This window comes from Daphnia magna, linkage group LG10 (assembly GCF_020631705.1).
Source record: "Daphnia magna isolate NIES linkage group LG10, ASM2063170v1.1, whole genome shotgun sequence".
NCBI classification, from domain to species: Eukaryota; Metazoa; Arthropoda; class Branchiopoda; order Diplostraca; family Daphniidae; genus Daphnia; species Daphnia magna.
In genome coordinates this window covers 507,632-520,170 of record NC_059191.1, presented here as the reverse complement: position 1 = coordinate 520,170, position 12,539 = coordinate 507,632, and the positions used below count along the sequence as shown (strand labels likewise).

Sequence of the window (12,539 nt, the reverse complement as noted above, 5' to 3'; positions counted from 1 at the left end):
AAAAAAAAAAGAAAACGATAGAAGGAAAAAAACTACACAACACAGGAAAAAAATGGTTACGGCAAAATGAAAAAATTCTATTTTCATTTTGCCGTATCTATTAAACTAATGGACCAAATTAAATAAAATTTTAGCAAACAGTGTTTCATCGTTATGTGAATTCACTCTAAAAAATTTCGTTTAATTTTGAGAGATGGTCGAGCCAACGATTCGTTGAGTTGGGCTGGATTGACCCTGTGTGGGTTCTACGCTGACTGATTGACAAACTGTATCTTCCTTAAAAACTGTTAGATCTCCTTGGCAATAAAAAAACCTCCCTTTATCCTAAAAACCGATTCGTTTGGGCCGTGCTAATCAATAAAAGGTATGCGTGAACATCAAGTCGATTTAATCAATTCTTCAATTCAGTTTGCAAAAACAATCGGCAAATTTCAAAGCGTTTACTTCGAAGCGATTTAAAATTATAAACATTCGCCATTTAGATTACACAACGAGAGCTCAAGCAATCGTCACAACGGATGTACATGAAAATCAAGCCAACAGAAAATCGTAGAAAGAACGATGAGCTCGACCGACTTTCGCCGCCCAGTTGATTTCCAGGCCGACATTCTCACGTGTGTTGGAAATAGGAGGAAAGCCCAAAAAACTCGGTTTGACGGGGGTGAATTCTGCTGGACGGCGGAACGAGTCTTTGTTTCGTCGTGCCGGGAGCGGGTGATACGTTTCACGATGAGGACCGTAGTGCTTACCAGGTTGATGGCTAGGCGACGACGGATAAAACAGTGGAAGATCCATCGGAGCAGAAGTCGTAGTCGATGTCAGGTTGGTTCCAGCTGCTTCTGCTGGTAGTTGAGGTGACCCCAGATTGCCTGCATCGTCGAAAATTCCTCCTTCCAGCATGACAGGCATGGCCTCGTTACTTGTTGAAATTTTACCGACGCGCGACTTCTGAATCACAGCTGATATATTGCTCGGTAGACTAGCAGACGAAAAATTGTCATTGCCACCCCAAGCGATGGAGACGTGGAGCAAAACCAGGAACGTAAAGCAGGTCGTGCGTTTCCTCAACTGAAAATGTCAAGAAGATTGCATAAAAAAAAAAAATTATTCATCATTTAACTTTACTTACAGTAACAAAAGTCATGGCGAATAAAAAATTTGATTTAGAAAAATGCAACCCAAAGAAATGTTTCGTTATTAGTCTGAACAAGTCTAGACTGACTGGACGGCACAGGAATCGGATTATATACCGCCAGATTTTGGTTTGTTTTCGCTCGTTTTTCTGTTATTGTACTTTCACCATTAGCTGTAGACTGACCACAAATTTTTAAACATGTAACCAGAAACTAAAAGCTCGTCTTGTTGCTTCCTGTTGACATCGTTTTCCATATCGTCAGCCGACATACCGAAGAAAGGGAAAACGAGGTCGGGCGTAAATGATTTAATTTCTGGCTATTAGTCAAGCGTAACGGTAGACGATTTCTATTTTTCTCAACAGCTGCGCATGTTATACATGCAGAATTAAACACTTTAGTGCTTTCCGTTCTTTCTCGGAATTTTGGATAGCCAATAGCTCAACAGTCATCTACCGGTGGGAAACGACATTCCGAATACACCATCAAGTCTTTTTATTTAATTTGTTTCTTTTTATTTCGTTCTTTTCATTCACGCAGATTCACGTATCACAATGATCACAAATTCACAATTATCAAAAGACGGCCAGAAGGCCCACTCTTTCTTGTAACTAGTGCCATCTGGATTCGAGGGGCAATATCCAAAATGTTAGACAGTTTAGAGTCATAGACCCCTGGTTAGTGGTTACTCCACTATGGCAATTTCCCTCTCAGAAAAGGGGTACCCTCTTGCGGGGATTACTACACAAAAAAAATGGGGGTTTTGTGTCGGGGCGAAAGAGTGATTATCCGCCCGGTGGGAGCGCCTCTTGCGGGTGTGTAGTTTCACTCCACACAGAAACTCATTTGTCGACAGATGGCAGTCTCACCGGGCGGAAAATCACTCATACGCCCCGACTATGCCCCGACCCAAAACCCTCGTTTTTTACCGCAAGAGGGTACCCCTTTTCTGAGAGGGAGTTAGCCACAGCGATTAGCGGAGGAACCAGGGCCTATCGTCCATGACTCTGGCTCTGGACAGTTGGAAAAAGCCTGAATTAAGTTGTCGGCCATTTTGATTACGCAGATCGCAGATTTGAACTTAAGGTTGATTCAAGCTCGTTATTTAAAGGCAGTGGTAACTGCTACAAACTTTGGTTTTACATTTTGATATTAGCTCTGAGACAAAACGCTTTTTCGTGATGTAGTTACATACTGTATTCCTCAAAAAGGCATTTTTCACACTGTGCTTGCTAAACTCCTTTGAAAAATCTAATCAAGAGCATAATGCCCTGATAATGCTTTGAAACCTTGTAAGTTATTGGAGAACTCAGGTGGCAGAGAAAAAGAAATCTTGTGTTGGTTCAGTCGTGGATGGCAAATAATTACAATCAGCTCAATTGGTTCTTAGAGGAGCGGCAGAATGAAAGAAAAGCAGAATTTTTAACATGAGGAATCTAAATAATCTAAAAGCAGAATCACTGGTTTGATATTGCCATATTGCTCTAAAGGCCAAAATATATGAAACTTTGGCTTTTACAGAAAATATATAAGACCAAATCAGGAGAGAAAATGGCCTTCATTGTTGCCTTAATGTTCTTGATTTGGATTTTGGAAAATGTAACGGGCTGTTTAAGTGGGAACGAGAAAATGTACATCATGTAGTGTGTGTAGATATTGCGAAGCTTGTATCAGGCAGTGCAAAAGAAAATTATTCAAACTTGAAATGTAGGTTTTGTCAGGTATTTTCGGCTGAGTTCGTTGCCGCCGATTGCTGTAAGGTAAACATTTTTACATGACAGTATTTCACATTCTATTAAGTTTACTAGCCAATAACTCCATTTTGTTTTTCATAGGAGAATATTGTGGAATGAATGAAGAATCACGAACTGAAACTGGACCTAGTCAGCTGCCAGTTTCAGTTTCTTTTCATTACATGATTGAGTCTTTGCCACAAGTTGAAGAGATGCTTGCAAATGTTCCATGCAATTCTCAACCTGGTGGCTATTTTAAAGGAACAACAACAGATGCTTATGACATCATGTAATATGTAGTAGTAAGTAGAAAATATCCTGTGACATCCAGTAATGTATAGAATTTCATTCAGGCGACGACTCGTGTGCGTGAAAACCCTGTAAACAGGAAGTTCAGCAACTAAATTTTTAGTGTTGGTTTTCCAGCCGAGACTCTTTCAGATCCCTCTCCTGTCTTTGGCGGTAAATATAACTTCCATGTGAAGTTGTTGACTATCCAGAATTTCTTGTTCGTTTCCCAACATTTGAGAAGTAACATCTCTCCATTCAATTCGTGTTAGAAGTTAATAACTATCGTCCTTCAATGCAGATTGGCATCGAAATACGGTCTCATTTTTGTAAAAACCACAAGATTCGAAGATTTTGTTCCATAGGAATTGGAGCTTGGGAAAGATTTGCTGATGAGGATGAAAGTTTTGGAGGTAATCAGTCAATTAACCTTTCAACTTGAGAAATATCTAATTCCTGTATCATTGGTTATATCAGGATTATCCTCCGTTCGCCAATCAAGAACCGGCCAGTCAAGATCATTTTGATTATATCACGCACAGGAATATCTGCTTTCGTGCTCTACTGTAGAAGGATTCCGTCCCAAAATCGGAACGCTCTCAAAGGCTGAATGGGAAGCTGTATGTCTCTTCCTTGGTTGCGGTCAACCAACAGAAATAAAATATTGTTTTTAAGGTAAGCAATATCGTTAATGAATATACATAAGTCATTCATACTTGTATTGTATAATTTTATAGTATTACCGTATTTTTCCTGTAACCCAGCGAACATAACTTTTGATTGCGGTATATGGAGAGAGATTATCTCTCGATGATACCCGGATAAAGCAATTACTAGCACGGAAAATCACAGCTCACCGATCATAGTGTAATGTAAGTTAAAGGAAATAGATTTTTTTATAAGATAATAACATATCCCGTTTTGTTATGTTTTGAACCATTTTGTTTGGGATGCCGACTAGGCCATATTCGCATTTTTGGAACATACTTGCTTTATTGTTGCATTTTCTTTACTGCAGAGTATAGTTTTGCAGATGTGTTCTATTACTATCACAGCCCACGCATAAATTTCAGGAATATCTGTGTCGTAGTAACCGACGGCAACATTCCTCCCCAATCTTCTTCCATTCTATTCCACAGATTCGAAGTTCATTCCGACGGAAACGGCCTCACGTGCAGAATTTTTTCTATGTGTATATATTTATCTCAATTTAAATGTATTTCATTGTCACTAATTGGAAGTTTGTGTTTTTCAAAGTTTCAAGTTCAAACCAGACAAAATCCAACGACGAAGCCTAATAATAACGAAGGGGAAAAGAGGAATTATTTGGCAAACTTGCAAACAAGGTAGATTTTTTTTTAAATTTCACACCTAGTAAACTAGTCACACCTCATACGCCTTAGGGTTTTCTTCCGTTACAAGTTTACTACAATTTACACATTGGATATTTTAAAACTGCATTTTTTACATATATATTGGAATTGATCTTTCGTAGTATAAAACACAAAGTCGTGTGATTTATTCCCTATCAGGACAAAGAAAATAGTTAACAAGATGTGAAATTTAAAAATATTGATCCTTGTTTGTAAGTGCCCAATGATTACTTTGACACGATTTCTATCATAACGAAAACGAACTGCATTGTATGGAGATCGATGGAAAGTTTTCTGTTACGTAGGCTTCGCGATTTAGACAGCTTTCTTCTCTGCACGTGGTCAACCTGAACGTAAAATCGAGTTTTTGCAAAATTAAGGTAAATTAAAGGACAATTATCTTGCTGGTAACTCTGATGTTCTCATAGAAAATATTGCTTTTATTAAAATTAGTTTAATTTTGCAGGAAAAAAATCCAATCTTTTGAGTTTAAACTGGCTGCTAAGGAAGTTGGAGACGATGCCGAAGCTGACGTCATGATAACGAGTAAATGTCGGGCAAGTCCGTCAGTTAAAAGATTGCCTTCAAATCTTTAGCTTCATTGAACGTAGGGTTGCACGATACAACTTTTTCTTAATGTTTGTTTGCAAGGCTTTAATATTTAACAATATTTAGGTATTATCTTATAAGTGAAGATCGTTTAAAGCAACAGAAAATTTTTGATCGTTCGTAAGTCATCCATTTAAATCGTTCTCTTACTCCATTGTTGATAAAGAAAAAGCTTCACGCTTTCCCTGGATCCCTTCCACACGGATTAAATATGGCTCCTTATTTAATTGACTGAAGTCCACTAATGTCGTTGATGGCTTGATTGGTGTCTGTGTGGAGGAGTCGGCGGGGGCTACTGTACAAGGTATTTTACTATCTTTAAGAAGTGTATCAGCAATAATGTTTTACTTGTGTTTATTTCACGAGTGATATCGTAATCTTAATGAATTGGCAGATGATATTGATGGAGGTCAAGTGTAAACATTAACGATACTCCCCATCAGGACAAGGAAAGTAGTTAACAAGTTGTGAAATTTAAAAACATAGATCCTTTTTTTGTAAGTCTTCGATGATTTTCTAGACGTAAGGGAGTGTATTGAATCAGGTTCCGAATACTGTACGGTAACTGTCAATGTTGTATACTTATCATGCCACCCTTTTAAAAACTATTACTTCAATTTCAGTGGTTTCAACTTGCTGCTGGCCAGAAGCTTGAAAGGACTGTGAAATGCTGACCTGTCATCTGCAGTTAATAATCTATCTGACAAAGCTTAAAATTGGTTATCATGTAATTGGAAAAACCAATATGAAGAACTTAAAAAAGAAAATATTCTAGGTAAAACGGTAACTGGTATTGATGTATACTTATCATGTCACCCTTTTAAAACTGTATTACTTCAATTTTAGTGGTTTCAATTTGCTGCTGGGCAGAAGCTTGTAAGGTAGGTGTTTAATCTACAAACAACATGGATTAATGTATACTTCATATGTATATCTTTTTGAAGCTGTAGACTGTGGAATGTTGACCTGTTACCTGCAGTTAATAATCCATCCGACAAAGCTTAAAATTGGTTAAGATTATGTAACCAATATGAAGAACTTAAGAAAGAAAATATTCTAGGTAAAACAACAAGAGATTTCCACACTCAATTATTATTAGGCTCAAAATTAAGTAACGTGATTAAAAATTGTATTTCTCAATTGTCATTGAAAATATTAATTTAAATACGTTCACAAGGTGTCATTGTCATCTAGAATGACGTCTTATCTGCCTTCAGTCGGGTTCACTGCCGGTTGTTTTCAAAGATGAAATGCTCCAACAACGCATCCGCATGATCCAGGCAGCCTAAATTTTTCAATCGTAAACGGGAAGGTGTAATCGTAAGGATTGTAGACTAAAAAGCGATGAAAAACATTCTTCTGGATGCATTTGGATTCGTAGCACGAGGGAACCAATGGACAACTGGTGCCGACAACAACATTACATTCCTCAATTCGAGCAGTTTGAGTATATTTAACACCATAAGATTCGATCCGATTGACAATGATCCGCCATTTTCCCTCAACATTGATGGCACGGAGAGGACGGACGTAATCGGTGGAACTCGGACAAAGGTAAACCTCGTCATTAAACTTGTCAAGTTCGTTAACAGAGTTTTCTGTGCTCGCTAATTTCTCTTTGTAGAATGCAAGGACGGCCTGGTAGTGCTGGTCAAGGGCTTGTTGAACTTCGTGTTGAGGATACTCAGAGTCTTCGAGACACCACGCCTTGGTAGTATTTTTGGCGCAATGCGGAATCTCGGTATACTCGATTTTCGGTGGAGCACCGTAAGGAAGACGCTTAGAGTTTGGTGAGCAGAAAACTCCAGCCATTAATGAAGCAAACATCTGCAATTGTTTAAATGAAGGTTAGTAATACTTTATCTGTAGTCATTGGAAATTATTGTAGAGACATAATGGCATGAGAAAATGTTGCACAATTAGTTTAGTTGCTACTGTAAATTTATGAATAAGGTAATACTATTAAAGAATATTGTATTACCATTAATTTGATGAACATTCTAATATTTGTGGATAGATTCCTGATTTGTTCGTACCGTTCTCAACAAATTACTAACTCGGAAATTTACCAAACTCAGTTTATATACCCAAGTAATGTCCACATACTTAGTTCGTTTGATCAAGCCACATTATTCATTTATTTTCCAGGTAAATGATAAATTTCACTTACGATTGTGGTATAACGGCGAATTATTGAAACCTCAATGCCGTTCCACAAACAGACAGACGTTGTATTGCGGTGGTAGCAATATAGGCGTGTGGTAAGTGTAAAGCGCAATCAATTGGCTATTGCTGCGAAACTGTTTGCATCAACAGCACCAACTGACATTTAGAATTATAAGTAGTGAAAGTAAGATCTGTAATTGCGGACAAGGCAATCCATTAGTGAAACTGAAATTCAATATTTTGAAACCCCAAGTCAGAACAGCGTATCGGAAAGTATTGATCACCAAAGGGATTCAGATGTATAAAAACACCGTTTGTTTGAATAATCTACATCAGTCAACAGCTGTCAGTAAAACAGTTACTTGCACATTATTTAGCAGAACTACATTTTTCACTACATTTTTTAAAATGAAAGCTTTCATGGTAAGTATTAAAATAGAAACTAGTTACATAAATTGTAATAATACCGAACAATTGTCTTTGAATGCTTAGCTGTGTTTGGTTACCGCTGTTTTGGCTGGAGTTTTCGCCGAGCCGGAAGCGACTGCTGATCCCCAAAATTACGCCAAATCAACGTACAACTCTTACAAGAGCAATGACGACTATTGTCACCCTCGCAAAGCACCTAAATGTTCCAAAAATGGTACACTTTCTTTTTGTCTTAAAGACTCTGATTACCCAGAAAAAGAAGTCAAGGTAAGTTCAACTGTCATAGTGCACCCAATTCAACACTTCAGTGTGATTTAACTCTTTGAATTATTTCAGTATGCGATTGAGTACGACCCCTTAATTCTGAAGAAATACGCGGATGTTGCCGAACAGTCTGCTAACAACTTGGTCGATGGTTTGACTTCTTTGTCAGAGAAGCATTTTAGCTATTCTGACTACCACGGCAACACCTTTGAAAAGGGTAACTGGATCGGTGATGAAGGATACATTTGCCCTAGTGACGTGCTTTACGCTCGTCCTCTCCGCGCCATAAATGTCGAAGGTGAATGGCGCGTCATTGTTCAAGATGTTGCCTGGCCAGGCTACACCCAAACTCAACGCATAGAGAAATGTCTGTTCCCGGGCGCCTCGTGCCGCACTTTGGCTCCATGCCATGGCAGCAAATGCCTCCAAAAATACGTTTACCAGCGTATGCTTTCTTTCGATCCTTGCAATGTCAAGAAAGGGATTTTCATCGACATCTACAAGTTGCCATCGTCCTGTTCTTGCCACATCTCCAGTAAACTAAACTAATCTTTTTTTTCCGATAGAATATTTTTTTAGTACACAAAAATAGGCACATCCTTTGAATGTACCAATCAATATGACAAAATTAGAATGTACCAACCAATATGACAAAATTAATGCTTTCCATTAGTATGATTACAGGGGCATCTATCTTTTCATTATAATATGTTATTGGTTTGATTGTCCAAAATAAAGAATTCTTATTTCACATCAAGATAGATGCAAACCAAAAAGAACCTCTCCTAATCGTTTAGTCCATCAACACATTGGTTATCAAAAGTGAGTAAAAGAAATTAGGAACCTCAGAATAATAAATATTTATATTATACTATTCTAATCGTATTTTCTAATTAGAGAAAGATGAACTTTTCGGCGGGTTTTTCCTGGCATATTGCTTCGCGATTTAAATATTTAAAATAGATGTATATCACAAGCTTTACAGGTTAGTAAAACAGAGTAAAGTAATTTTAAAACTTTTAATATGGAAACCAAGTTTTCTCTCAGTAAATGACACATGCCTTAACGTCTGTTTGGTCTAGGCATAACTAGTGTGAAAGAAGCACAATCACCACCATATCTGACCGAGTTTATAAGCTTACCAACCATGAAATCTAAACAGCTCACAAGTGATTATGTAGGTTTGAAAGTTTGCTAGGTTATTTATACAGACTTATAATGTGTAGTATAATTTTTACAGGTTAAATGTCATTAGTTTCACCATGTAATTCTTTCAAGTTCTATCATCTTTGAATAATTTTCAGAAAACTGATTGAAAGGTAAGTGGTTTTAGGTATTAGCCCAGTTGTTGCATTAACGATTATTAAGATTATTAATTTCAACCTGCCCTACTAGCATTCTGCCGTCATACGGATATCCGATTGTGCAGCATCTGTGTTATTTATTGTTTGATGATTCAAACTATATAATGGGGCAAAATGGGCTTTTAGATAGGCAAATTCTTCTTTTCTTTGAGCTATTTAGTAGATTTTTACTAGTAAAAGAAGCATTCACTGTTTAATTTTGTTTATTGCATCCCTTCTTTTCGAATAGCAGTGTTTTAGTAAAACAAGAGGGTAGGATTATCAATGAAGAATCATTTCCATAATCCCATCAAAATTGTAATGATAACCTTTTTTGTTTGTCATCGCAATAGTAATGGGTTATGCTTATAAATGGGGAACATAAATATTTTGCGTAACATAGGGTTTTCTGGTTGCTTCCCGGAATAAAATTTTAAGGTATTAGCTATTAGGTTAGTTTGAAAACGTTTAGATGAATTTGGTTTATGTTATTGTAGGTCCTACTGCTACTAAAACGATTCGGCATTTCTTTTTCTTTTGAAGGTGTGAGCCAGAGAAGAAAGGTGAGTCCGTTCGTCTCTGGTGTGAGCCTTTCCTTTTTGTAGTAGCAACGAAATATTTCGTTACACTTATGCCTGCCGCCAGATGACAGCTCTATCCCTTTTGTGTAAGTGATTCAGGAGGTTGTCACGCTCTGGCATCATACGCATTGATTGACATTTGCGTTGGCACATCTTCTGATTATCTCTTTTTTATGTGTTTCAAGCGTTTCTGCTGCGAATCTGCATGGAGTTTAAATATCCAGAATGAAGCCTGTGAACATCCTGTAAACCTGTTTTCAACATGCAGCATGCATTGCATAACACTTAAGATTCAGCTTTGTGTAATGGTGTACATGTAAGGTATAAGCCATGGTATATTATCTTTTCTTTAAATGGATTTATGGATTGCTAAATGAAGAACAATGGCGTTTTTATTGAGCCATTATTTTTTGCTTGTTCTGACAGGAATTTAATCAAACTTAAAACTAGTACTTAACATTGCCAGGAGAGGATTTTATTTTGTTATCAAAATATTGTTTTTAAGGTGAGTAATATTGTTAATAAATATACATGAGACATTCAGACTTGTATTATATAACTTCAACAATTTATTATTTTATAGTATTTACCGTAATTTTCCTGTAACCTGGCGAACGTAACTATTGGTTACGGTTTATTAAGAGGATATCACTTGATGATACCCGGGAAAAGCAATCTCTACTAGGATGAAAAAGCAGAGTACACCGGGCACAGTGTAATGTAAGCTAAAATAAACAGAATTCGTATAAGATAATAACATTTTCCGTTGGAATTTGTTTAGGATGCCGACTGGGCTAATTCCACATTTTTGAATCATCCTTGCTTTGTTGTAACATTTCCTATACTGCAGAGTATAGTTGACATGTATTCAATCACTATCACAGCCCACGCATGAATTTCAACAATATGTGTCGTAGTAACCGGCGACAATAGCCCTCCTCAATCTTCTTCCATTCTACTATTTCACCTCTATTCCATTGATTCGAAGTTCATTCCAACAGAAACGGTCTTACGTGCGATAATTTTTCCATGCGTATGTATTTTATTCAATTTAAGTGTATTTCATTGAAACTAATTGAAAGATTCTGTTTTTAAATGCTGGTAGAGCGCAACGGATCACTCAGAGCCACTTTTTTCAGTCTTGGAACAAGTGAAATTCAAACCGGACGAGACCTAACGACGAAGCCTAAGAAACGGGAAAAGAGGAATTATTTGACAAACTTGCAAACAGGAATGATTTTATTTTTTATTTCACATCTTGTAAACTATCAAAATCTCACACACCTTAGGGTTTTATTCTGTTATAAGTATACTACAATTTACACATTTGATATTTTACAATTGCATTTTGTGTGTATATTGGAGTAGGTCTTTCATAGTATAAAACCCCAAGCCATGAGATTTAATCCCTATCCGTACAAAAAAAAAATTTAAAAGATGTGAAATTTGAAAATATTGATCATTGTTTGTTAATGTCTATGACACGATTTCTATCTATAACTACAACGAACTGCCCCGTATGGAGATCGAAGGAAAATGTTCTATTACGAAGGCTTCGCGATCTAGACAGCTTTTTTCTCTGCATTTGATCAACCTGAACGTATAATCGAGTTTTGGCAAAATTAAGGTAAATTGAAGGCCAGTTGCCTTGCTGGTAACTCTGATGTTCTCATATAAAAATATTACTTAAATTAAAATTGATTTAATTTTACAGAAAAAAGTTTTCTATCTTGGGAGTTAAAACTGGCTGTTAAGGAAGTTAATTACGATGACGAAACTTACGTCATGACAACGGGTAAATGTGGAAAAGCAAGTCGTCGGCTAAAAGATTGCCTTGAAATCTTTAGCTTATTGAACATAAGGTTGCACGATACTATTTGTTTCTTTATATTTGCTTGCAAGGTTTTAACATTTGTACAACATTTAGGTGCTGTGTTACAATTGAACAGCGTGTTAGAGCAACCGAAAATTTGTGATCGTTCGGAAGTCATCTATTTTAAACGTTCTTACAAATTGTCGATACGAGACAAGCTTCACGCATTCGCTGTATTTCTTCCTCGCGGATGAAATATGGCCCCTTATTTATTTGATCCAAGACCACTAATAACGTTGATGCCTTCATCGGTGTCTGTATGAAGGAGTCGTTGGTGGATACTGTACAAGGTATTTTACTATCTTTAAGAATTGTATCAGCAAGAATGTTTTACTTATGTTTATTTCACTTGTGTAGATTTTGTAATCGTAATCAATCGGCAGATGATATTGATGGAGTTCAGGTGTAAACAGAAACTGAAATTCGTTGGAGGGAGGACCGAAGGTTTCCAGATTCTTTTATTTTCCCACATGTTTTTGGTATTTTTACAACAAAAAATTAAGTGCATATCTGGGCTCCCTTCTTTTCTGTGGCCCCGTTTCCCCTTGACTTGTAATAAGCCCGTAGGGGGTCATGCCCCTACTGTGATCAGCAGTAAAGGTTGTGAGTGCGCTGTCCGGAAAGGGGACGTGGGGGTCCTCAAGTTCTGAGATATCATTGGAGGGCGAAGAGGCTACCCACAAATCCGAATTAACGGTTAATCGCTCACGTAAAAACTTGTCCGAAACCTTCCATCCTTTTCCGGCT

General features: G+C 37.2%; 3 protein-coding genes and 1 long non-coding RNA gene across 15 annotated transcripts; 2 read left to right on the top strand and 2 right to left on the bottom strand.

Moving 5' to 3' along the window:
* Positions 1-425: 425 nt before the first annotated feature.
* Positions 426-1,346, bottom strand: LOC116931673. Its single transcript, XM_032939292.2, has 2 exons — positions 1,130-1,346; positions 426-1,068 (listed from the first exon to the last, which is right to left on the bottom strand). Exons 1-2 carry the CDS (start codon positions 1,142-1,144, stop codon positions 532-534), a joined length of 552 nt encoding a protein of 183 aa, XP_032795183.2. The 5' UTR covers positions 1,145-1,346; the 3' UTR covers positions 426-531.
* A 4,902-nt stretch (positions 1,347-6,248) lies between these two features.
* Positions 6,249-7,229, bottom strand: LOC116932408 (neurotrophin 1-like). Its single transcript, XM_032940200.2, has 2 exons — positions 7,118-7,229; positions 6,249-6,963 (listed from the first exon to the last, which is right to left on the bottom strand). The coding sequence occupies exons 1-2, from the start codon at positions 7,133-7,135 to the stop codon at positions 6,376-6,378; spliced, it is 606 nt and encodes a 201-aa protein (XP_032796091.2). The 5' UTR covers positions 7,136-7,229; the 3' UTR covers positions 6,249-6,375.
* On the top strand, positions 6,843-8,752 carry LOC116931672 (neurotrophin 1). 11 transcript variants are annotated; one of them, XM_045180323.1, is made up of 6 exons: positions 6,843-6,983; positions 7,285-7,397; positions 7,482-7,486; positions 7,556-7,725; positions 7,795-7,998; positions 8,068-8,752. In XM_045180323.1, the coding sequence occupies exons 1-6, from the start codon at positions 6,978-6,980 to the stop codon at positions 8,542-8,544; spliced, it is 975 nt and encodes a 324-aa protein (XP_045036258.1). In that variant the 5' UTR covers positions 6,843-6,977; the 3' UTR covers positions 8,545-8,752. The 11 variants fall into 11 exon arrangements, with proteins under 11 accessions (XP_045036258.1, XP_045036257.1, XP_032795181.2 ...); XM_045180322.1 differs by having other exon boundaries at positions 7,479-7,486; XM_032939290.2 differs by lacking the exon at positions 7,482-7,486 and adding an exon at positions 7,154-7,227.
* Positions 8,753-10,013: 1,261 nt separating this feature from the next.
* On the top strand, positions 10,014-12,369 carry LOC123477067. Of its 2 annotated transcripts, none has more exons than XR_006652329.1 (8): positions 10,014-10,240; positions 10,346-10,424; positions 10,503-10,639; positions 10,701-10,952; positions 11,025-11,546; positions 11,634-11,781; positions 11,847-12,082; positions 12,150-12,369. It is a non-coding gene; the product is annotated as an uncharacterized LOC123477067 (long non-coding RNA). The 2 variants fall into 2 exon arrangements; XR_006652330.1 differs by having other exon boundaries at positions 10,014-10,252.
* The last annotated feature ends 170 nt before the right edge of the window (positions 12,370-12,539 follow it).